At 41.2% G+C, this 26,496-nt stretch overlaps 1 protein-coding gene across 2 annotated transcripts in view; it reads right to left on the reverse strand.

The window, feature by feature from the left end:
- glb1 (galactosidase, beta 1) overlaps nucleotides 1–26,496 on the reverse strand; it is a 72,930-nt gene that overhangs the window by 36,104 nt on the left and 10,330 nt on the right. For both annotated transcript variants that reach the window (XM_048563857.2, XM_048563852.2), the window contains exons 3-13: nucleotides 24,424–24,574; nucleotides 24,269–24,329; nucleotides 22,098–22,192; nucleotides 21,240–21,420; nucleotides 20,261–20,319; nucleotides 17,945–18,066; nucleotides 17,818–17,858; nucleotides 16,230–16,342; nucleotides 12,087–12,161; nucleotides 11,077–11,166; nucleotides 4,194–4,307 (exon numbers count right to left, since the gene is read on the reverse strand). In XM_048563857.2, coding sequence (XP_048419814.1) covers nucleotides 4,194–4,307; nucleotides 11,077–11,166; nucleotides 12,087–12,161; nucleotides 16,230–16,342; nucleotides 17,818–17,858; nucleotides 17,945–18,066; nucleotides 20,261–20,319; nucleotides 21,240–21,420; nucleotides 22,098–22,192; nucleotides 24,269–24,329; nucleotides 24,424–24,574 — 1,102 coding nt within the window. The remainder of the gene's footprint in view (nucleotides 1–4,193; nucleotides 4,308–11,076; nucleotides 11,167–12,086; nucleotides 12,162–16,229; nucleotides 16,343–17,817; nucleotides 17,859–17,944; nucleotides 18,067–20,260; nucleotides 20,320–21,239; nucleotides 21,421–22,097; nucleotides 22,193–24,268; nucleotides 24,330–24,423; nucleotides 24,575–26,496) is intronic.

Below are 26,496 nucleotides of genomic sequence, written 5' to 3' on the forward strand. Positions count from 1 at the left end.
TGCAGTGTTATAGGGACAGAGAGTAGGATGTGGGTCAGGGTGGAATGCTCTTCAGAGGGTCAGTGTAGACTCGATGGACTGAATGGCCTGCTTCCACACTACAGGGATTTTAATCCCAGCAATAGCAGCCTACATTTTAAGCTTAATGTGAAATGCTACCATAAAGTTTCAATTTTCTTTCCTATTTCTCAATTTTGTTTATTGAGAGATTGGAGTGCAATTTGGAAGAAATTTAACTGAATTATTGATCTGTCACCTTATGCTGTTACTAGAATTCATAAAAGTTAATAAGCTTGACTGCATTTCATCACAACAAAAACCATCAAAATACAAAAAGTTGTCCCGTGCTCGTGAACAATGAATAATGAAAGCACTCCATGTAAATATTCATTCAGACAGCATTCATTTCGTGGATAGAACCCCAGCAATTAACACTCAAATCCTCATGCAAATCCACAATGAAGTCAAAGTCCTGTTTTGGATTCAAATTCACAGAATATGGTAAATGCAGATGCAAATGGTCTCTAAGCGTTGAAAATCATTTGAACTAGCAATTTCAAACATTTCCTTATCAATACGCTGCACTTGCACAAGCGCCTATTTACAATTTGAGCAACTTTCAGATACATGTTGTGGAATTTTTACTTAAAAGACCAAGCATGGACACGGGTCTAAAGCCAGAAGGCACCTCTGCTTGTGAGCGGGTTGGGTTTTCCATTTATTATGTCCTTCTCAGGTCATTACATGTGCATTTATGGGTAAAATGCCTAATTTTATGAGCAAGAAGTTGAAACCTTCCAGGACCATTTGGTCTTCCAACACCTGGGTGCCATATTTAAAAGGCAACTGACAGCACTTCATTCTCTGCAATCCAGAAGCATCATTTAATATCTGATCGTCACCCCAAAAGATGTCAGAGAACAGGCAAAAACAGCAACAAGCATTAGCTATGTCTCCGTAAGGTATTCAGGAGCGAAGGAAGTTCTTTCCCCTATTAGCGTTTGAATGCGGCTCATGGGAACCCATCTCCTGTGCCGCAAGATGAAGAATGATCTGCAGTGTTCTATGAAGGTACATATCACAAACTCAATCTCTCATGCATTTATTAATTTGAGTAAGCACTGCAAAGGTTCCCACTGTACAGGGCTGTGAAACAGGAGATTGTGAATAAAAGGCATGTGATGGAGTTGCGGGTGGGGATAGATTGCAGATCTTCTGCATCCCCACCTCCCCCCAACAAATATGTGGCGTCTGTTAAATTTTGTTAAGAAAAACTCAAAATATGCCCTTCCGAAAATTTTAAAATTAAATTCATAAAACTGAACAAGTAGCATTATTGTGGCTGAAACAGCAGCAAATTCAATGGCTTAAGATGTACATGTTCCCTATAGGCTGTCCATTCTAAAAGGTGCAAAGAGGAATTCACTATGGAGCTGCTTGAACAGGTATTTTGTTTTTAACTGTATCATGAGTCAGTCAGTCTGTGATGATGGTGCATGCATCACATTCCAGTTATCACTAATTCCTTTTTCTATATTTCTACATAAATATTTTATTCTTCATTCTTCTGCTCCTCTCTCTGGCCTCTTCTACATCTCTCTTTACTTCCCTTGGATGGGGTGGAGATTGTGTGACGGGGAAATGTGTGACTAAATAGTTAACAGTTGCTTTTGGAGGAAAGGTGGTACCCATTGACTCCCTCTCACCATTCATGGACTTCCCCCACACTCCCTCACTATTGCTGGACACCTCTTTTCTCAATCTCTGCTGATCTGTGCTTTCAAAAGCTCCAACCCTTCTTTCCTTGCCTGCCAACCTTTCTGAATAATTCCCTCAAAGAGAATTAGTAAGCTTTGAGAATTTTGCAAAATAATCAAATGATATTAAAAAAGAACCACCCACATGACTTGCTGGCTATTTTTGACATTTTCTTTGTTTGTTTGTATTCTATTATAATTGGGAAACTCTTTCTCAAAATCGTAAACAATTAACATTTAGCTTTCCTTTGCAAGATTCAGAGGAGATAATTGGCATCTTCCAACAGCCAAATGGCAATGCTTCAAGGAACTCCTAGACAGGGCGTTTATGAAGTTCTTGAACACCATTAAATTTTAACTCCTCTGAATGTGCACACAACTCATCCAAACTGTAAATGTCAAATGAAAACAAGTCTAAATATTTCAACTGAGTATCATGTGGATTTCTAGGCTTCCATATACCCACCAGTTTTTATGACACACTGTTCAATCTAATTTATCAACAGTTCATTAGTAGTGCATTCTTTTGGTTGTACGTAGCCTGAATATTGCTGCAGAGCAAGACCTGTTGTTGATTTTTGTTGCAAAAAAGAAGTCAGTAAGGTCTTGATTTGCAGCAATATTTAGAATTTTCAGACTAGCTGAGGATTTCAAATAAAATCTTTATAGTTGTTTAATTAAAAATAACTCTTCAAAGCATACATGTACTGTATAATAGGAACATTAAAAACAGAAAATAATTTCAGTTAAAAGGAATAAAAATGAAAGGTTATGAAAGGTACTAATAAGCATTTCAAGTTATTTACATGAACCTGGAAGTCAAGTTCTGCAAAAGGAGTGACAAAACTGACAAACATCAGAACTGGTATTTATAAGAAGTGTCTCAAATGTGGCAAGCAGACAGCAAGATAATAGAAAGGGGAAGAAAGCTGCAGGACTGAGATAGAAATCAATATCTTCACAGTGGAAATTCTATGACATAAATCTTCTAAAGGGCATTCAATTACGTACTAAGCATTTTCGTAGATCGTTCCTATAAGTGCACTTCTTTTTGCAAAAATCTTTTAGAATTGTGAGTTACCCACCCGAATGTTCTACGAAAATTACACCATCAATTTAATACATTTCAGCAAATGCTGGAAATACCCAGTGGTTTAGGCAATAAAGGCTTCAACCCAATTGCTCTATGCTAATGTTTACGTCCTAGAACAATCTCTTTCACTTCTCATTATCTAACACTGAAAAAAAAAAATCAAAAGATGTGTTGACAATGTGTTTATCTAGATTTCCTTTAAATATATCTATGCTGCTTGTTCAAACCCTTGCTGATCTTTCATTATTATTTATATTTTATTCTCTTATCAATTTCAGTTTAGAGCTGAAGTTGACTTGTGGAATTTGAACAGCTTGTGGAAAAGGAAGAGTACTGACAAAATAAGCTTTGGTTTTATTTGTGAGGCCAGATCTGGAGGTTAATTGCAGGCTGAGTCTAGATTAAATGGGTTCCTATAGACACAACAATCCTGGGAAGAGCATTGTAATTGAACAGATAGCAGAGGTTGGCTACTAAAGAGGTCAGTACCTGGGAATTGGTTCCAGCAAGTCTGAAAGAGACCCTAACGTTCAAGCAGATGGCAGATACTGATTGGTAGTTGAAGCCTTGGGAAAAGATGGTTGGTCTCTCAGCAGATCCATAGCTAAAGTTGGTTATTTAAACAATGTTTTCTGAACATAATCCCAAGCTAAACTAGTCCTACCTGCCTGCTCCTGGCCCATATCCCTCCAAACCTTTCCTATTCATGTACTTATTCAAATGTCTTTTACACATTGTAATTGTACTTACATCCACCACTTCCTCAGGAAGTTTATTCCACATGCGAACCATCCACTACGTAAAACATTTCCCTCATGTGTTTTTTACATTGCTGTCGTCTCACCTTGAAAACGTGCCCTACTGAAATCTCCCATCCTAGAGAAAGACACCTCCCATTAACCCTATCTACACACCTGTCAGTGGAAAAGCCTCCAGCTTACACTGGGCCAAATGCACACTCTTGCCACAACAGTGACATCTCCACTACCTGATGGCCAAATGAACTAGAAAACAATGATTACCTGCCTGCATTCAGTGGCTTTCAAACATCCCCAGCCTGCAGGGCACTGGCTGTATCCCCATTGAGGTCTGTGTGATCAGGTCCCTGCATTCAACTGCCAAAGACACTCAGGGCACAGTACTTCACCTGGTTTATGATTCACAAGTTCTACACAATATTCTAAAACACTCAGCAATGCTCTAGTATTCTGCCATGTTACGGAATATTTGAATAGTTTAGTATTCACCAGGTTGATTCAACTCATTAGTTTTGAGCAGGTGACATCAGGGAGGAGGGAAACACCGCTTTAGATAATAAACAGATGTACCAATAACCAGCTTACCCCATCCACCATGACGTAGGCTCTGTCATGGACACCATTCTGGGGCGATGCCAGTGGGGTACCCTCAGTGCAATTCATTGGCAGGGTATTTCGATACAGCATATATCCAAAATACTGTGAGAAAGGAAAACAACAATTTGTAATCAGTTAGAGTTGTAAGAAACTATCCCGATGCTTTACATCTAAAAGAATGAGCTGGATCTGGTGCAGGCAAACACTTCAGGGTACCGGGACATGACCATGGTCAAGGTCAACAACTGTGCACACATTTGGGGCAATCAGCAGGTGGAATAGCAACACAAGACACCATAACCTCATCATGAGTCCAGGCGAAAGTAAATGACTGAACGAGTGCCATTGATCCAACCAAAAAAAAAGGAAACAATTAACATCGTAAGCTGGGAGGCAGAATTGTACTTATTTCAATACATCTGGAATTAACACAGCTGGGTGTAGTCTTGCCAACGCTAATAGAGATCAAAACCTAGAAAAAGAGAGCAAAACCGATGAATTTAGGAGATCCAGAGCAAAGAAAAAGGATTTTACACTTCTCAGCTTAAAATGCAATTTAAAGTTACTCACCTGGAGGAAAGGGGAATCAGTTTGTGAAATGCAAAAGAGAGCCAGATCTGGGACAGAGGGCTCAGTTTCTAAACATAAGTTTCTTCAAAAGAAAAAAAAAATGAGGATCACCCATTGATATTTAAAACAATATTAATGTAAAAGCAAGCAGGATAATGATAGAAAAGTCACCTGCTGTGTGAGAAACTGGGTTGTGCATATCAGTGCCAGGCAAGGTGTAATGCTACAAGCAGTAACAGCGCCAGCTACAGGGAGTTGAATGTTTTCAAAAACTGCACTAGCCATGGTTACAACTGAATATATAAAAGATTACTGACTTTCTAAAAGTATGACTAGACCCCTAAACTGTCGAATGTGCAGATGGGGTTCAAGTTAAGCACAACGCAATCTAACTATGGAGGATATCATAATGCATTTTGCTCAAATATCAAAGCTGTATGAGTGATGAAACAGCCATAGCTTGTGCAATTTTTAATGACTCATTTTCCAATAATAGTACTACTTTTTGTTTTTAATGCTCCTTTAGTGGGGGGGGGGGGTCCACGCTATAGAAATTATACAATCAACAGACATTTGTAAAGTATACTTCACACGCCAGTCAACAAAATTAAAGTTCTTGGGTTACAGATGCAATAACAATTTTGATACTAAATTAGTCTTGGATGGAAAGTACAGAGTACTGGTGAGTGATTTTTTTTATTGACTACAGAGAAATATACAAAGAAACATTAAAACAAGGGAGCAGGAGAAGGCCATTCAGCCTTTCAAGTCAACTCCTCCAATCAATATGATCATGACTGATCATCCAACTCAGTACCCTGTTCCTACTTTCTTCCTGTACCCTTGACCCCTTTAGTTTTAAGAACTATATCTAACTCCTTCTTGAAAACATTCAAATGTTTTGGCCTCAGAGATAGTAAGAACTGCGGATGCTGGAGTCAGAGATAACAAGGTGGGGAGCTGGAGGAACACAGCAAGCCAGGCAGCATCAGAGGAGCAGGAAAGTTGGTCTTTCGGGTCAGGACCTGGCCCGCTGTCTTCCTCCAGCTCCACGCTTTGTTATCCACATTTTGACCTCAACTGCTTTCTGCAGCAAACAATTCCACAGGCTCACCGCTGCTTATCTCAGTTTGAAATGCCCTACCCTCTATCCCTAGGCTCTGAGCCTTGGTTCTGTATGCACCAATCATTGCTTAGAATCTTACAGGCATTCTATGAGAGCGCCGCTCATCGTTCTAAACTCCAGCAAATATAGTTCTAACTGATCCAGTGTCTCTTCATATGCCTGTCCTGCCATCCCAGGAACCAATGTGGTAAATATTCTTGCACTCCCTTCGTTGCCAGATGAGGAGGCCATAGCTGGACACAATACTCCAGGCGCAGTTGCACCAAGACCCTGCACAATTGCCGCATGACATGCCTGCTACTGTACTCGAATCCCTCTCTAAGAGGATACAGCTTCTTCACTGCCTGCTGTATCTGTATGTTTACCTTCAGTGACCTGGTTCATAAGGTCTCATTGCACCTTCCTCATTCCCAATCCATCGCGGTTCAAATATTAATGTGTCTTTCTTTTTCTGGCAAAGATAAGCTCACATTTATTCACATGATGCTTCATCTACTCTGCATTTGCCAACTCACTCAACTTGTCCAAATCGCACTAACACATTGCTGCATCCTCTTCACAGTTCACCTTCACACCCAGCTTTGTGTCATCTGTAAACTTGGAGATATTACATTTAGCTTTAATCATATAAATTATCAATTAACATTGTGCAAAACTGGTCTCCAAGCATTTATCTTTGTGATACTCTACTGGTCACTAGCTGTTACTTGGAAAAAGACCTGTACATTCCTACTTTTTGTTTCCTGCCTACTAACCAGTTCTTTATCCATGTAAGTACCTACCCCCAATCTCATGTTTAACCTCACTGCAAACCCTCCTGCAGGATGCCTAACCTGAAGAATTACCCTCCTCCCTCCGGGCCAACCTCAAGGGATCTCTCTCTCCCACTGCAACTCTCTTGTTATCCATCTTCTGTCTGCCTCCCCCTCTCTCCCTATTTATTTCAGAATCCTCTCCCTATCCCCCTTTTTCTGATGAAGGATCTAGGCCCGAAACGTCAGCCTTTGTGATCCTAAGATGCTGCTTGGCCTGCTGCGTTCATCCAGCTCCACACTTTAACCTCTATTGCAGGTCTTCTTTGAAAGCCTCCTGAAGGTTCCAGTAAACGATGTTCATTGGTCCCTGCTTATCGATTCTACTAGTGACATCCTTGAAAAATTCAGCAGATTTGTCAAGTACGATTTCTCTTTTGTAAATCTATGCCGAAAGTCAGCTCCAAATTGTCAAGTTAGACTCTTTGAAGTGGAACAGTGTATTCTATTATAAGATAACAAGGTGCAGAGCTGGATGAACACAGCAGGCCAAGCAGCATCAGAGGAGCAGGAAGGCTGACGTTTTGGGCCGAGACCCTTCTAATGCTTGTTTTAAGACATCAACAAAAGGAAACTATAAACGTAGTCAATAAGTTTTTTTTGAATGGAAGAGGGAATTTTAGTTTGGAATAATGAATTCTTCAATAGATACTGAATAACACTCACTTATTTCTGCTCAGCAGTAGGTCCTGAGCTCTGCCCAAAGTGGACACTGGGCCAGCTGGTACAATAGGTATAAGGGTTTCAAAGCGATTGGAGAGACATAGGTTGTCATTAGGTTTGTGAGGACCTTTAGGGTGGGTAGAGGGTCATAGGTTGACTTGGAGGGTATGTGAGGCGTGGTGTGATGGGCAAGGACTGTTTTTGTTTATTTCCTTCACCTGAACATCCACTTTGCTGCTCTGGATTTCAGATCTGTTGTCTGTCATCCCTGGAAAATCAGCCCGAGGCAGGAAACATCAGGGACACATTTCACTGACTTGGTTTCTCTTCTTTCTATTCCTCCCACCAATCCCCCACTCTCCCACCACCACCCCAATTGTCTTATGCTGCGACAACGTACAGGAATAATGTGACAAATGTCTGCAAAACTGCAGCCGATTCTATCCATGCATCAGAGTTATAGCGATTTTGGGCATGTGCCAAGAGTTTTAAATTGCAGTCAGTTGTGTATTTTGCTACAGTAAGAGCATGTTAGCAAGGTGAAAGTGAGTTGGAAGTTGTATTAGGATTTGCATGCAGCTAGCAGGAACAACTGGTCAGCAGACAATGAATTTCAAAGTATGCATGCTGCACAATAGGCTGAACCTTATTGGTGGGGTGGGGCTACTTAATACAGGACCTTCCTTACACATCTCTATTGGTTCCCAGATTCTGTGGGAAGTGGGTACGATGCAGTTTTCAGTCATCATATTCCATCAGGCATATTGCACAGCTGTGCTCCAGGAATATCACACAGAATAAACCTTGTAACAACCACCTCTCTACTCCAACAACCAAACAAAATTTACACCACTCTTGCCTCATTTTGCCAACCACTTTCTTTGGCTCATACAGACGCCGAAATAACTGAATATTAATTAGTTCCCTTCTGTGGTTGTTCAGCCTCAAGGGAGCTACATCCATCAAATGGAAGCTGGAATTTAAAGATGAAATGTGGGCTGACTTCTGACCCAGGGCTAGAAAAGAGCTTGAACATCTACTCAAAAAGCCAGAACATAGAGGTTGAAGGATCTGGAGCAGGAAGGTGGAATCAGATTGGTTGATCTTGACTGAGTGACAGAGGCACAATAGGCTGACTGGCCTCCTTCTGCATTGTAGATTTTCTAAGACTTCCATGAATTAAAACAGTTTGACACTAAGACTTCTGTCAAATCATTTTAAGTCTTTTGAAATTGTGTGAATTAGTTTGCCAGTTCAATGGGGGAATGCTTAAATTATAAAATCAATGCCTCTAACAGGCGCACTTTCAGACTAAAGCAAGTCTTTGATTACACACACACACACTAAGTTTCTATATCACTGAATACGGAAGATGACAGGTTGATCTATTTGAGTTGTTTAAGATGATGAAAGGATTGAAGAGAATGGAGAAGGAGCAACCCTTTCCTCTGGTGCAAGAATCTAGAACTGTGAAAATTAACCTTAATGGAACTAGATGATAGTGAGAAAGCAGAAAGCACTTTGTCACACACAGTGAGTGGAAATTTGGAACACCCTCTTTCCTAAAACTGAAATGCTCAATTAATTTGGTCTCAACATTCTCCCAAAAAGCTGTTCAGGCAAAACAAAATTTCAAAATGGAAATGAATGGATTTTGTTTTACAAGTCAGAGATATCAATGATTGTAGAAGCAAGGTAGGTAAATAACGATGCGATAAAGAAATGTAGAGCTGTGGAATTAATATCAGAAGGGTAACAGTGAATGTTAGAATCACATGATTAAATAGAGAGAGCTGGAAGGAAGCAGAAGCTCTATCCTAGTGTAAAGAGAATAGATTGTGCAGTAAATAAGAGAGATCTAGCAGAAAATGTTTCATGGATTCCAGCTGCATTACTTTGGAAGATGAAACAGAATTAGACATCAAACAATGCATATCAGTCACGATCCAGTTCAGGAAGAACAGGTTTAACGCAAACACAGAGAATGCTGGAGAAACGTAGCAGGTCTGCCAGCATCTGTGGAAAGAGAAACAGAGTCACCTGTTACAGAGTTAACTGTTTCTTTCTCAACAGAAGCTGCTAGACCTGCTATATTTCTCCAGCACTGTGTGTTCGGTCCAGATTACCTCTACCCACAATAATTTTGCTTTCATGTGAACAGGTGCTGAATGGCTCTGAATAGTGTGATGGCATAAGTAACAAAACACAATCTGCTTATCTGTTCACTCTGATGAAATGTGAGGAAGCCAATACCCACCCAATTTATAGTTGAGGCTCAGCATCGTCAGCACACTTGGGAAAATGATGTGAAGTTTTTAAATGGAAAACTCAGTTTACTTGGGAAAAGGTCCTTGAGCATATGTTGCATCTGACAGCAAATTACAGACTTGACAGTAAATACAACTCCATCTATTTTGTTTCACACAATAAAGAATACAATTCTTAAACCAAAAACAATAATAATAGTGTGTATGTCTACTCAGAACTGAGCAGCTTGATAAAAAAAATTGGAGTAATCAGCCAGATGGAAACAGGGGTCCAGTCCAAAGATGTGCAGGGTAGGCAGATTAGCCATGCTAAATTGCCCATAGCGTCTAGGAATGTGCAGGCTACGTAGGTTAGCCATGGGAAATGTGGGGTTACTGCTAAAGGGCGGGGGGGGGTGGGTGGAAATGGGTTGAGGTGGGATGCTCTTTGGAGAGTGGGAGAGAACCAGATGGGCCGAATGGCCTCTTTCCACACTGTAGGGATTCTATGTTTCTAGATGGGCAGTAGAGGATCATCTTTGTTAGCTATCACTCAATTCCAGAAGGGCATTTCCTGGTTTGCATGTTCCTGCTGTGGGCTTGATGTGGCTGAATAGGTCAATTTTTGAACTGCATATTTAGGCATATAGAACATTCCACAATGTGGTAGGGTCCAAGTGTAAGATTTACTTCAGTTTCTCTCCTTTTCCACTGCTGCTCTGCCTCATCGTTAAGATGTCACAACTCAGGCTGGACGGGATCTTCCTGTGCTGAATTACTGCTCCTCACAGACATTCACGCAAATAGTTGCTGCCACATCAAGGACAGCTTATTTGCAACATTTTTTTTCTTTGCCCTGGAACATTGCCTACGTGAGAGTCAAGGAAACAGGGCCTGGTTGTGGTGGTGGTGGGGGTGGGATTCTTTTCAGCTATCTGAACTCGGTGTCCAGTCTATTAAAGTTGATTTTTGTAGGAGACTGCCTGAATGCTTCAGAACTGGCTTCAGGAAGGACACGTGTCCGTCTGTCTTCCAATTGCATCTCGAGAATGCAGTGCAGTCATTGCTGATGGAATTTCTCTACACTCATGTGTTGCTGACGCAGCATCCAGGCCTCACAACAGTGTAGGTATGTGATAATAACCTACTTCAGAGGCTCAGGGAGGAGACAGATCATCACCTTCTCCAGGGCAACAAATGTTGACCCAGCCATTGATGCTCACATCCCGTAAAGTTTGGAAACCTAAGCAATATACCATTCTAAAGCATTATGTGCCGTCAGCCACAATACAATTGCTTGTTTTAATGGGACACAAAATAAAGCATATGATTGTCCGTTCCCCAATGTTATGACTATTGATTTTATATTGAAAAATCTTATGATCTAATGTAAAATGTGGAGGGATGAAATATTTGTGTCCAATTCGGCCTGTAACACTATCTAAAATTCTTACCTGCTTCATTTCCACAAACGTCAGTGGATAAACAGACTCGACAGGGCCAGAGAATGACAGCACGTTAACCGAATCTGTAACGCTCTGCAACTGTAAAATATACCCAATCATTGACCTTACACAATCTAAAGTTATCTTTAGAAACACGATTCTTAAGGTTCGAACAGCAGTAAAACAGAAACAAAATAGAAAGTGACAATTATGAAGAAAGATTGGACAAGGAAATTTTAGGGCAACTAGGCACTTGCAATAAATGCTAGCTAGCCAGTGATGCCCATATGCCAGTATCGCTGTGACTCCATGACAGCTCTGAACCCATCTCACACGCATTGTGATACAACAGCAACTTACATTTGTAAGATTTGGTAACATCATAAGCCATTCTGAGGCACCTCTCAGGAGAGATGGTAAAGCCAAATTTGGCACTGAGTGACAAGATTCGATGATATCCGGGCAGATGACCAAAAATTTAGTTGAAGAAGTGTGTTTTAATGAGCTGATACAGCTGCCAATGATCGCTAAAGTGAAATTGGAAAAGCTCAAGATGCCCGACTTCAAAGGGTGCTAACATCTTGATCAGTGGGCTGAAGAAGATTACAGAGATAGGGAGGAAGCAAGAGCATGAAGGATTTGCTGCAATGAAGGAACCATTGCACTGAACTGCATGCAGCAAGTTCCCACCTACAACAATGAGATCATCACCAGATTGCCTGTTAGTGATGACTTGTGGAGAGATCAACGTGTGCCAGGAAACTCAGGGGAACTCCTTCTTCACACACTGTTGGATCCTTTATACCTAGCTAAAGATGGCAATTAGCGTCTTTTAAAAGAAACAGCAGCTCCAACAGTGCAGCACTGCCTTGAACCCACACCCTTCTGACTGAAAGCTCGCGCTCTATCTTAGACAAATGGCGGAATCTGTCACTAATTTAGTCATCAAATATAAAAATTTATTACAAAGAAGCCCAACACCATAAACCTTATACAACCCAACTGTAACCTATTCTTACCTTTTTAACTTGTATTAACCCATATGCATATTTGGGGGTGGCAGGAAGTACAGGACCAGCAGGTAATGTTTTGTGCTGTTGAAGGAAAGAAAAGAGAAAAACCACTGAAATTTTTATCTCTTTAATAAATCAAAACTATTCCACATTTGACTACTATCACAGTTGGCCCCCTGCCGTTGAGAAATAACTGTGCAGATCACCTTCCTGCAGCAAAGTACACTTGAGCACTGCAAGAACAATGCAAACTTTACCAGCTCTCAAATCAGCCTGCTGTCCCCTGCAAACACTAGCACCTCCTAAATTCCCAAAACGTCAGACTCATACTGGGATCCATGTTATCATTCCTTCACTGTCACCAGCTCAAAGTCCTGAAACTCTCTCCCCTGCTATCAAGGTGGTTGTCTCTACATCACATGGATTATAAGGATTCACGGCAGCAGCTCATGACAAGGATGTGGACAATTCGAGATGGGCAACAAAAGCTGGTCTTGCTCCTGATGCTCAGCCCATTTACAAATCCAAGGTTGAGTACATACACAAGCAAGCAATTAGTCTAAAATCAATGACAAAAGTAGTATATGAAAGAGAAACAACTTACTATTTCAGGAACATCTTTATTGTTTGCTGAGGAAGACTATTGGGACAAGTTTTCTTATTCATTGAATAATGCTAAATATCCACAGGTCTTCAGAATGGTTTGTCCGTTCAAATAAGGAAAAGATTCTGAGGCAACGTTCCTCTAAACGTTTATGATTCCTCCCTGCAACTCTCACCAGCAGATCATACATTGTTAACTGCTTCACCAAAGCAACATCCTGGTTCTTTCTCTATTAAAATTCAATATGGGGAGGGAAGCTCCTGAAGATTATTCCCCAGTGGATAGAAGGATGCTCCAGGCAGCATGTGCAAGACTAACTTTGTTTATTGAGTGGGAATTCTTGACACATATTCCTTGTTCTGGTAGCCTACATTAAATAAGACCATAAGATGTAGGAACATAGGTAGATCATTTGGTCCATCATTGTTTCACCATTCAGCAAGATCTGATCACTGCCAATTCCATTTTTATGCCTTACCCCATAACCCTTGATTCCCTTACTGATTGAAATTTTGTCTATCTTAGTACAGAAGATATTTAATGACCCAGCCTTGGCAGAGCTCTGTGGTTAAAAATACAGTGAACAGATTTCCAGTTCCAGCAGATAATTCTATTTGTTACTGAAACCAGAGATTATTACCAAAGTTGGCTGGTAGCCTCCAACTGACGAAATGTCATATTACAAAAAGACTGCAGAGAATGTAGACAAGCTTGTAGGATGGGTAGATGGTGTTCAATGCAAAAGCATGTCAATTAAAAGCAAAGAAGAACACCTTAAATCATAACATTTTCAACAAAGAACAGAGCAAGTGCACTTGAGTTTTCAAAGGGTGTCAAAGTACATTGCGTTATCACAAAATTATTATGGTGCAGAACCAGGCTATTCAGCCCATTATGCCTGTACCAGCACATGGAATTCAGGAAAATCAGGATCAGTGTGCCTTCAGTGGGAGTCATGTCAGTGCTGACTCGACGGGCCAAGGAGCCTTTTTCTGCACTGTACAAATCCATGTCTCTATGACTGATAATCTAGCCCAGTTCTATGATCTAGTGCCAATGTTATGGCTTGTCCCAATCTCCCTAAATTACTTTACGGTCCAAAAAAGTACATCCATAGTTTTTTTGAATGCTTCAATTAAGCTTGCCTTGCCACATTTCCATACTGTAATTTCACTTGATGAAGAATTTCTTTCCTCACATCAACCTTGCTTCATTTGCACATCATTTTAATTCCAACCGCTTTTCTCCTTGTTTCTTTTACAAGCAGGTACAGCTATTCCTAAACTACTCGGTCCAGCCCACTCATGGTTTTAAAAATCTTAATCAGATCTCCTCTCAAAGCTCTCTCCAAGAACTTCTTCAATCTATCCTCTAAACTGGAGAGATTATTGCAATTCTGGATTTGATATCTAGTGTGGAACCTGTACAATAGCTCAGGCTGCAATTGGACTACAGCGTGCAGTTCTAGCATCCTACTATCAGGAGGATGTGAATTTAATGGAAAAAGTGCAGGTGCAACTGGGGGTCAGAAGGCCACACTGTGTCAGAGACATCTACTCACTATGGTTTTCCATTGGGAGATCAACTAATGGCCAGAGGGTAGGCTCTCAAAGCAGGAAGGTCAATTTGACGCATTAAAGCAGCAGCAGGAAACCATGCAGGTAAGTAAAAGAAAAATGGAGCATCCTTTCACCAAATTCTTTCAAAATTTAAATATTGAAAGTTTTTTTTTGCAGCCAAATCAGTGTGGGTAGGAGTTTTGGTGAGGGTGGGTAGGGCTCAGGTTGCTGAGGCAGTGGGGGCTTGGAGGCGTGCAGCTGTTGTTGCTTCCATGTAAGGAAGGAGGGCCTCTTAGCTCAAGTGGCTGTAAAGGTCAGACCCAGAATGTTTTGGTCTGTGCAAGTGAGTGCGCCTGTCTGATGAAAGGCCCCCTCAAAATGCTAACTGTTTCTCTTCCCAGCACTCGACCTGCTGAGTGCTTCCAGCATTTCCTGCTTGTATCTGAGGGGCTTGGAATTATGAAGGTAGACCTAAGAAATTAATTCTTAGCAAAATTCTTAGAACAGGGTGGCACGGTGGCTCAGTGGTTAGCACTGCAGCCTCACAGCGCCAGGGACCCAGGTTCGATTCCAGCCTCGGGTAACTGTCTGTGTGGAGTTTGCCCATTCTCCTTGTGTCTGCGTGGGTTTCCTCCGGGTGCTGTGGTTTCCTCCCACAGTCCAAAGATGTGCAGGCTAGGTGGATTGGCCAGGCTAAATTGCCCATAGTGTTCAGGGGTGTGTGGGTTATAGGGGAATGGGTCTGGGTGGGATGCTTCAAGGGGCGGTGTGGACTTGTTGGGCCGAAGGACCTGTTTCCACACTGTAGCTAATCTAATCTAATCAAAAAAAGAATTGATCTGAATAAGGGTCTAGGCCCAAAACGTCAGCTTTCCTGCTCCTCTGATGCTGCTTGGCCTGCTGTGTTCATCCAGCTCTACACCTTGTTACCTAAGAAATTAGGGATGGTTTATTGGAGCTGAGGTGAGGTTTAAGAGTATGAAGGAGCATTGTCAAAAGACCGAGGGCAAGCAAAGAAGTCATTTTATAATAAATCCCAAGCGGTTTTCATAGGGGTCATAAACAACTTGGTCAAGGTTAAGCAATACATTGCTGCTGTTTAAATCTAACCTTTCTCACATGGCTTATGCACAGTCAGACAGATGAATCTGCCGTACACACACAGCAGATACATTCCATGTTTTCTTTGCCCTAGCACCAGTTTTTTACATAAGCAGACAGTGAAAAAAATATTGAGAGAGCTTGGTACGTATTGGTGAGCTTGTGATAAAAGTGAAGCATTCAAAAAGGGGTTAAAATTGAGAAACATAATTTAAATTTAGAAGATGAGAAAATAAAAGATCTATAGAGTTGAGCTCATTGACAATAACATGATCTTCTACAGCAGAGCACCACTGTGAGCTGCCTGAGAGTGAGTGTAACCTTTAATAAACATGTCTTGACTCATGTTGACAGCTTTCATTTGTGATATGCGGATAGAGATTGTAGCCTTGGTATATCCTTGAAGCTATTTAAAGATAAAGTAAGGCATGTTGTTTCCGTTTGTTGTCGACAAGCACTCAACAGAACAATCTAAACTGAGGGGCAGGAAAAATTCCCTTATGCAGAGGGTGATTTGAATCTTGCTCAGCAAAATATTATTGAAACTGATGCCATATTTCTAAAATGTAATCCACTGTTTTTCTTAAGAAAGAGGGGCATTTAAGGATGTGAAAAGCAACCAGAGGTTGGGCTTAGATTGGGTGACTCGTACTTTGAGCAGTGAGACAGATTTAACAGGTGAGATGGCGGTTTCTGCGCTGGAATATTCCAGGATTTTATTTGAGCAGTTGACTTCCTTGATACAGAGACAATGGGAACTGCAGATGCTGGAGAATCCGAGATAACAAAGTGTGGAGCTGGATGAACACAGCAGGCCAAGCAGCATCTTTTCCTTGGTATAGTACTGGATTATATTTGCTATTTCTGTTTTGTTTGAGCCCTTACCTTTCCAATAACTTGTCGAACACTGAAGTATTTGTCAGTCGGGTCTCCAGCTTCTGACAGAGGGGCATCAAAATCATAACTCGTTGGCTGTGGCCAATAGGGAGAGTTTGCTCCTACATCAGTTTAAGAAAAAGTGTATTTAATGACAAATGCACAACACCTTTTTTCCTTTCATAAATACTATAGGCAGCATAGGAGACTTGTGCACGTCAGTGGATTTAATGCAAGAACACTATAACATGTGAGTAGATCAGTAAATGGGACCTTTACTCTCTGGAATTTAAACAAGTGAAAGGTAAACTCTTTAAAAACACAAGATTCTGAGGGTTTGACAGAATTGATGCGGAGGTCGCTTCCCTTGGCTAGAGAACCTGGATCACAGGGGGCACAGGCTCAGGTGAAGGGCCAACCATTTCGGGCTGAGAGGAGGTGAAACTTCTTCATTCAAAAGAGATTTGAATCTGTGTAATTCTCTATCCAATAGCGTTTTGAAATATATTTAAGCCTGAGACGGTCAGACTTTTGGGAGTCGAAGGATACGGGGGAGAATGCGACGAGGCACCGGGTGCCAATTTCCACGTTTGACAGCAACTTCTGCACAGGGAAGCTCTGCTTGGGCATGCCAATTGGCAGGTGGTGAGCTTACCAGCAGCTGAAAGGGAAAGTTAATGGGGAGGGAGCAGACAGGCGGAGAATGAAGCCCAAAGTCAGCATTGACGGTATTAACTTGAACAGTAGGGAAAGTCCTTGGAGTGGCCTTAATTCCTGTATAAAGCAAGCAGCAAATTCTGGTTACAGGCAGCCAATAAGGTAGCTTTTGAAATGCAGTCACTGCTGTAATGTAGGGAGTGTGGCAGCCAATTTGTAATAGCAATCTCCCACAAACAGTAACGTGATAATGGCAAGATATTCTGGTTACAAGATAGAGGTTTGTCAGAGCTCTAATGATTCCTCTACTCTTCCATCGAAACAGTGCCGTAGGATAGTGTCCTTTTACATTGGCAGCAGCAGGGGCACACTCTCTCATCCACATGATGGCACCTCTGATGGTGCAGAACAGCTTCAAGGCTGCACTGGAGTTTCAGTCTTGACCTTTGAGATCGACTGCTGGAGTGGGGCTTGAACCTGGAATCTTGTGATTCAAGAAGCTACACAACTGAGCCATGGCTAACAGTAAATGACCTGATAATTTAGCATAACAGAGGAGTTGAGAGAAGTAGTAGTCAGGTAGAGCTGGGTGTTGTCAGTGTGCATGCAAAAACTGACATTATGGTTTCAAATTATATCATCATGGGAGAGCATGCAGATGAGAAACAGGAGCCAGAGAGCACAGATCCTGAAGGGACAACCCAGGTAATCATACAGGATCAGAAGAGAAGCCATTGCAAGTAGCCCTCTAGCTGCAATTAATGTGCAGTTTATAAGTTATTATCACAAGTAGATTAATGGTTAACTGCGTTCTAATACTAATAGTGACTGGTAAAGTGGACATTACTGTTCACAGCTCAATTACTAGTACTAATACCATTCAATGTTTAAAACAGACTGTATATTCCAGCAATGTTAAAAGTCACTGATAGACTCTTACCATTCCAGTAGCCAAAGCTTGTTCCTCCTTCGAACATGTACCTGACAATATCCAAACAAAAATTAGATTTCAACAGAGAATTGCAAATTTAGTTTTGGAACATGAGAAATTCATTAAAAATACGTACATATTGACATTGGCTTCAAGAGCAAGGATTTCATCCAGTGATTTAGCAATGACCTCCTTTTTGATCACAGAATGTTTCTTGCCCCAGTGATCCAACCATCCTGTGTAAAACTCAGAATTTACCTAATATAAAAAAAAACACTTAATTCATTGACTCAGACACTTAATTCACGCTATTTAACCTGAAAATACATCTGACGTTTGCATTACATTCAATATAATCTTTCAGTACTTACATTGTAAAAGGGCATGTGAGAATTTGAGCCACCTCATCACACTCTTCCCATCATCTTCTCTCTTTCAAATATTCATCCCATTATCTGGTACTCAGGTACTACCGGAGCTTTTTCTGATGTGACTTTATTTTAATGTCTCAGACCTTACGTGACCCCAGAGTGAGAATGAGGGGTGGGGTTGAGGATGGAGTATTAGAGTGTTGCTGACTGCACTGGCGGGGGCGGACAGAGAGTCATTGAGCAGAGAAGTTAGTACAGAGAAAACTTGCTTTTGGCGGGGAGAGGTGGAGAGCTGTTTACCCAACTATTTACAGGCAGTGTAACAATCAGGTTTCTGAAGAGAGGTGATTAAGCTGCGCCCTCCAAATGAAAAAGGAATTTAAGGGGTCACCATGCCTCAAGTGACGGAGAGTTTGAGAAGGAGAGTCCTTCATTGTAACCTCAGCTGCTGCGGGAATTGAACCCACGCTTGGATGGTATGCTTTGCAATGTGGCCATCCAACTGTGCTAACTGACACCCCTTTTCTAGACTATTTGTATAAAGTGTAAAGGATTGAGGCCCCAGAACCTGAGTTGCAGCATTCATGACATGCTGTTGGCATGACAAAGACCCACTTATTCCCATTCTCTGCTTCCTGTTGGCAAGCCAAGCTTCTATCCAAGCCAATGTGTTATCCTCTGTACCATGAGCTTTTTACTTTCTGTAATGATCTCTGATGTGGCAACCCTATCAAATGTTATCTGGAAATCTAAATACCATACATCTACTGGTTTATCTACAGCACAAGTTACACTAACCCATCAGCACAACCTTGCTAGTTGACACAAATTCTTGGATAACTATTTGTAATCAGCCTGCTCTGCCATGTAATGACAGGAACTGAGGCAGGAGCACTACTACAGCATCACAAAAGCCCCCCAACTCCTGATAAGCTGCATCTAAATTTTAACATTTGCATCTTTGATGTCAAATTAATGCTTCTCACTGTCTCTTCAACAAAAGAAATCAACCTTCCCTAAATCACTGCCAAAATCTTTCTTAGAAGATTGTCTAATGGAGACAGGAGGCATTTTGACATCACCGTTGTCTCATGGCTAAATCCTGTTGCCCATCTAAGAAGACAGTTTCAAGAAATAGCTAGGTCCTCAGACCCATTGCCCCAGCCTGAAGTCCCAGAATTAGGTATTCTCTCAGCAAGTTACAGACGAGCAACTACAAGTCTACTGAATGCTGAATCAAAGAAAAACTAACTGATCACACAAAGTGAATTCCTCCAGAGAGATAATTAGGCTAACGACAGGTTGGACACAAGCAAGGAGCTTCTTCTCAAGGTGCAGTTTGGAATTCATCAGTATTCAGGTACTTATAATCCTCTGCACCAACTATCCCACTTAGGAGGAAAACTTCACTCCATTGGGCCAAAATATCTTTCTTCAGTGGGAAACTTGAGTAAATGTTAATTTTCCATTTCCAATATTTCATGCTTTTCCGCATATTAAACGGCATGAGTTATATCCAATAAGCAGTGTACAACATGCTGATTGGATCCTAGCCCTATAGTGAATCAGAAACTATGAGTGCTTATCCTTAATAGCAACTCTATTCTCTTACATAGAGTCTTACAGCTGTATTGTCTCCGGGGTCCTCACTATCCCATTTCAGTCTGAAGAAGCCATATTGAACTCAAAAAGTTAACTGTTTCTCTCTTCATAGATGCTGCCTGATCTGCTGAATTCCTGTTTTTAACATAATTTTAAATCGATCTGTTCAGAGACGTTGTTAAATACTGCTGGAACAGGTGGGATTTGAACCTAGGTTTAGAGTTAGGGATTATTACCACTGCACCACAGGAGCCCCATTACTGCCTCATTTTAAAATGCTCAGGAGAACCAAATCAACCAATACCATTGCCTGCTTATCTCACACTTAAACAATGTGATTGACACAGTGTTAATCTACAAAATGATAGTACAATGAATTAATAAATCCACCAAGTTGCATGCTATCTCATTCCAAATATCCAGCTACTCTTGCAGTAACGTCAAGTTGGCTAAAAGGATGTCAGTTGCTAGATGCTTACCATTGGTCCATGAGGCTCTGCATATCTTTGAGCTTCAAATGATTTTGAAGTATTTCCACCTGCCAATAGAAAATAATATCACACAAAGTAAGACATAAAAATACTTGACATCCAATTATTTCATGTGGCTCAATGGTTCAAAATTAAAAGCATAACCCCCAAAGTTTATAATAGGCATGTTCCTGTATGTGCACTGATTTTACTCAAGGCAGAGTTAGATTTTTGATCAAGTGAGTCAATGATGGGACAGGCAGGAAAGAAGGGTTGAGATTAAACCAAACCAGCCACAATTTTATCAAACAGCAAAGGAGATGCAACATTCCAGACAGCTCCCAAGTCCCAAGTGCTCCCACTAAATGCAATGTCAAGTGTAAAGTGGTCTCTCACTTTTTGGATCAGGACGATTAAACCCACAAGGTACTGTTAAGCACACTCACAAGCAGTGCTGGGCCCCTCACACTGCTGTATATTTATGTCTTAATCAATTTTAAATCTGTCCTGGTCTGCTGTTCTTCGGATGTTTGAAGATCAGTGATGGGGAAATCAGTTTTGTGAAGGTAGGTTTTCTAGATTGATACCTGAACTGAGGGGTTGTCTTATGGGGGTGACTGGATTGAAATTTACAAGATCCTGGATGGTCTTGACAAGCTGCACATGGAAAGGAACTTTCCTCTTGCAAATAAGCCCAGAACTAGGGAGCTCTGTTTAAAATTTGGGTTTGCCCCTTTAGGACTAAGATAAGGATTTTTTTTCTCTCTCAGGAGGCTGCACCATTTTGGAATTCAGCCTCAGAAGATGGTGGACCTGCTGAGTTTCTCCAGCACTTTATGTTACCTTAAATTTTAGACTTCCAACATCCGCATTATTTTGCTTTTATTATTCCTTGCTTTCTTTGGTGAGAAGTGCAGAGTGAAAAACTTCCTTACCTTTCAACAATCAAAGGCTTTCAATTCTTCCAAATAACTAAATGTTAGAATACCTGGGCCAAAATCCACTGTAGCATACAGCCCTTGCAGTGAGCCACACTTGAGGTAACCTTTGCCTGCTCCATCTGTTGTGAACAGAACTACTTCATCTCCCAGATGATACCGAAAGAGCTTCAGTAGGTATCGTAGGTAGTCATAGTCACAAGCAAAGTAACTACCATATTCATTCTCCACCTGAAACAGCATAAGAATTCTTACCCCCTTGCTAATTATGTGTCATATTAATAAACAAACTGCAAAACATCTCCTGATAGATGAACAAGATGTGCGTTTATATGACGCCTTTCACAGACAACAGGGATCTCAAAGTGCTTTACAACCAATCCAATGAAGCACTTTTGAAGACGTCACACAGGGAATGTTGTGGACAATTTGCACACAGCAGTCTACCACAAACGATAATGGGATAATGACCAGACAATTTATTTTCAGCCCGACAACTCTCCACGAACTGCGTGCTTCTTCTATTCTTGCTTTTCACACATCCTTACTTTTATTTACTTTACGACTGTTGGCTGTGTCTTTTGCTCTCTAGGCTTCAAGTTCTGGAAATCCCACCACCTTCCTTCCTTCCATCCCAACGACCACCCCCCCTACACACACACACCCTTCAAGGTTCATTCCTTTCACCTGTTCCTACGTCACACTTGGCTCAGCGTTAAATGCTGTTGGACAATGCTCCCGTGAAGAAGCTTGGGTAGTTTTACAGTGCTAAAGATGCTACACAAATGCAAGATGTTGTTGCACATCCCCCTGGACTATGCCCTAACACCCACCCAATCAAGAAGATTAGTCATTGACTAATTATATGGATCAGTTTGTTCATCCATTTTAACATCGACATTTTTTACCTGTACAGCAATAATTGGTCCGTTGTTCTGATACAAAAATGGTTTGATCTTGGGCAGCAAAACATCCATCCACTTATGAACAAACCGGAGATAATCTAGGACAATGGCAAAACTATCAAAAACTGGAAAGAACAGTCCGTATTTCTGTTTAGTCGCAAGATTTGCTATTGGGCAGAGACAGAAAGATCACTTCAAATTTGCTGGTCCCTAACTTTAGTAAGGTGCACTTTTTGTTATTATTCATTCTCAAAATGAGGGCATTACTGTTGGGGCCATCGTTTATTGCTCCTCTACCGATGCCCAAGGAGGTGTTAGTGGGCCTTCTGCAGTCCATGCTTCGGAGATTGTCCCAAAATACAGTTCAGTAGGGAACTCCAGGGTTTTTGCCAAGTAAACAATCGAATGATGAAAGAGTAGGGTTGGGTGCAGGCATCAGAAGAGTGTGTCACTAGAAGAGTAACCTGAAAGTGGTTGGGGTCTCACAAAACTGCTGCTCCAGTACTTGGTCAAGAGGAAAAGGTCATGGTTTTGGGAAGTGCTGTCAAAGAAACCTCAGTGAGTTACTGCTGCAATGCTGGCACTAAACCGTGCATGAGCATGAGCACACGACACACCGGAAGGTACCTCACAGACAGACAATGGTCTGCATTATTTTTTTTTGTTTGTTTGCACAGTATTTAAGATGCGAAGCTTTGAAAAAAACTAGTTACACACATCACCAAAGGTTTACAAAGAAGAATGACTGCAGCCACGTACTGGGAGGGTGAGGATCCTTGAGTTGGTGGATAGGTTGCCAATTAATTGGGTTACTTTCACCCTCATGGCATGGAGTTTGAACGCTGTTGCAACTGCATCCAAGAAGGGAGCTAGACAATATGCCATCATACTCCTTCGACTGGTGCCTTCTAGACAGTGGTGAGAATGCAAGTTCCTTGCTGCAAGACTGCTCTGGTAGCTGCAGCATTTCTGGAGCTAGCTGAGTCGAGTTCCTGGTCAGCAACCACTCTGTGGATTTGGATGTACTGAATCATGAATGTTGGATGTCGAGAAGTGAGATTTGGACTGTCTCTTATTGGAGTTAGCTATTGGCTGACACTAATGTGGCTTAGATGTAACTTGACTCAAGCCAAGTGTGGCTGTATTCCAGATCCTTCTGCAATGGGAACATGGGATGCCTCATAATTTGAGAAAGTCAGAGTGGCAAAGAAGCACCATATGGAAAAAGTGTACACTGCACAAACAGTGTTGACCAGTGACCGGCCCAGCTTCTGAACAGTAATGATGGTCATTGATAAAACAGAGGAATCAAGTGGCGAGAATGAGTGTTGCTAAAAGGATTGTAATGTAAGTGGAGTGAAGATTTTAATAAGTCTGAGCTAAGTGTGAGAATTCCCTGGAAGTCATGAGTAATTGTCTGGTTGGGTGTTCACGTATGAGTGACAGCTGCATTCACACCATATTTCACAAATATCAAGTCTGCTATAAACACTCTCTTGGGTAAATAAGCGGATTTCATTCCCTTATACTCAGATGTTCTCCAGCAACTACTTAACGTTTGGGCCACAGCTGTATAACATGTAGCTCCAAAGCCATTCAGTTGGATACTCTAGCTTTCCCTATGCACTAACATATGATGTGTGGGTCTTCATTCGCTAGTTCACTGTCAGAGAGGTGGGTTTTTGTTTGTCAAAGCATCAACTAAGATTGTCCACTCGTCTGCCTACTCACTCATTCACCATCCCTCACCTTCCTTTAAATTAATTTCATGCAAAGCTCAGCATGGAGAGACACACCAACCTCATGAAGCGTGATTGTTCATGAGGGCTTGTAGAGAAAAGCAACAATTGATGTATTGTTTCAGTGGTACTGGCTCTAGCATGTGGCTGAGTGACTCAAGATTTGGTTTAAGGTTTAGTACGCTGGTTTCAATATTTGCAAAAGCAACACTTCAGCATGAAATTGGATCTAAGTCCTTCTTCATTGCAAACTGGTCAAAATGTTCTGAGAAAGTCACAATCTGAAACATTGCTCAAAGCTCTTTCTTCATTGTGTTAAACAAAAATAATCAGTTATCATTTGCTAATTACTTGCCTCTCAGCAAATTATTAACTCTGAATTTTCGACCTTTCATGTTATCGAAGCAAAACCAAATCTATGATGTTGCATCTTACCTGGATCTGAAGATCGAAGGACAATTGACTTCTTCTGTAGCAGCCAGGCAGGAAGACCACCCTTTGAGAAACAAAATTAAAACGTGTGAGCTTCACAAACCATTTGTTTTATAAATTTGAATTACAATTTCTCACTTGAATTTTATTGCACTCACCATGTCCCATTCTGCACAAATATAAGGCCCAGCTCGTAAGATGACCAGCAAACCGATTTCATTGCATAGCTTCAAAAAGGATTCCAAATCTCTATCTCCAGTGAAGTCATATTTGCCAGGTATGGTCTCATGATAATTCCATGGTACATACCTATATAATTTAAGTAGGATTTGGTTTATTGCACAACTGATGCAGGTTAATAACAGAGAATATTAGAACACCAACTGCACATATGACCTTCCTCATTCTTTAATCCTTCCTTTGGCCTTTATGGTAACACAACAATTAACAAACTGAGTCTTAACTGAGTCACTAGCACCAGAGTTTAAAGCAGCGTAGCAACCTGGACAAGAGATACTGTTGATGCTCCATAGCTCTCATCCCACATTACTCCTTGTTCCATAATGGTATCTTGCTCCTTTTCCATGGAATTAGCAGTCTCGAGAACATTTGCATGTACACAAAGAAATGCATGTTATAAAAAAATGTCTAGGTACATAAAGCAGAGCTTTAAAATAGAAAAACAAAACTTGGATGAATACAGCAGTTTTCACAAACACCACACATCACTTTATAGCCAAAGAAGAACTTACTTTTGGGAAGTGTAGCTACTGTTGTAATGTAGGAGGGGTGCTGATGATTTTGCACCCAGTAACAACTCAGCCACAGTTGTCACATGAAGTGCTTTTTTCAACCTTTATACTTAAATGATATTTAAAGAACAAGCACGTTAACTGCAATAATAGTTAGACTTTTCCTTAGCCCTACCCAAACAATCAATGTTAAGTGGTTGAGAAAATGTCAGCTGGCAGTAGGGGCTTTGGCTTTGCAGGTTGGAGAGGTTAAGAAAAGGGACCATCTGAACATTTCTCTCTCAGGCCTGCTGCAGTGCTCTAGCAAGGCTCAATACAAGCTGGAGGAACACCACCTCATCTTGCATGAGTAAAACCTACCTTACTGTCCTGTTTTGACACCATCACCTCGTTAAGTTGTAATGATCTCTCCACCTTAATTAGTTTGTACAATTTTGATTTCAACATGCGATTCCAGTCATTTAATTTGTCTCTAGCATCAATATATGTTTAATTTAAACACCTTATCTGTTTATTTGACACTAATTTTTTTTAAACTTAATTTATTATTTTTCTAACTTATACTATGAATCACTGTAGGGTGACTTTTTGTATCTTTGTTTCTCTATTTTTGTACCTAAGACTTGTACCTAGGTATTTTATACTTAAGATGGTACCATAAGGGGGCTGGTTGACATTGTAAACTTTGCACTGTGCTCCTCCACTTCTGTGTTTGAGTACATGTGAAAATAAACCTAATTCTACTTACAGTTCGCAGGCCTCAACACTTAACAATTTCACACCAGTTGCATGATTTTTTTTATCTCTCTGCCTATAAATTCTGAGTCTACGTGCAAAGCGCTGTCACTGCGCCTGACAAAGGAGCAGTGTTACGAAAGCTTGTGTGATTTCAAATAAACCTGTCAGACGATAACCTGGTGTCATGTCGCTTCTGACTTTGACCACCCCAGTCCAACACCGGCACCTCCACATCATGACTACCATCGAGAGATAGTAGGACTGTCAATGCTGGAGTCTGAGATAACAAGATGTGGAGCTGAAGGAACACAGCAGGCCGGGCAGCATCTGAGGAGCAGGAAGGTTGATGTTTCGGGTCTGGACCCTTCTTCAGAAAGCGGGGAGGGGAAGGGGGCTTTGAAATAAAGAGGGAGGTGGTGGCAGTGATGCAAGGTGGATAGTGGAGCAGATAGGTGGAGAGAAGATGGACAGGTCGAGGAGGCGGGTATGAAGCTAGTAAAGGTGAGTGTAGGCAGGAAGCTGAGATGGGCGTTGGTCAGGGAGGAGGGAGGATATGATGCTCAACTCATCGATTGCCAGTTCCGACGTGCCACAGCGAGAAACTGCAACGAACTCCTCAGAAGATGGACATAAGATACAACCGATATAGTGACTTTCATTGTCCACTACTTTTCCAAAGTGGAGAAACTACACCATGTTCTTCACAGCCTTCAACATGTCATCGATGATGATGAGCATCTC

The sequence above is a fragment of the Stegostoma tigrinum genome, chromosome 2, assembly GCF_030684315.1.
Source record: "Stegostoma tigrinum isolate sSteTig4 chromosome 2, sSteTig4.hap1, whole genome shotgun sequence".
Taxonomy (NCBI): Eukaryota; Metazoa; Chordata; class Chondrichthyes; order Orectolobiformes; family Stegostomatidae; genus Stegostoma; species Stegostoma tigrinum.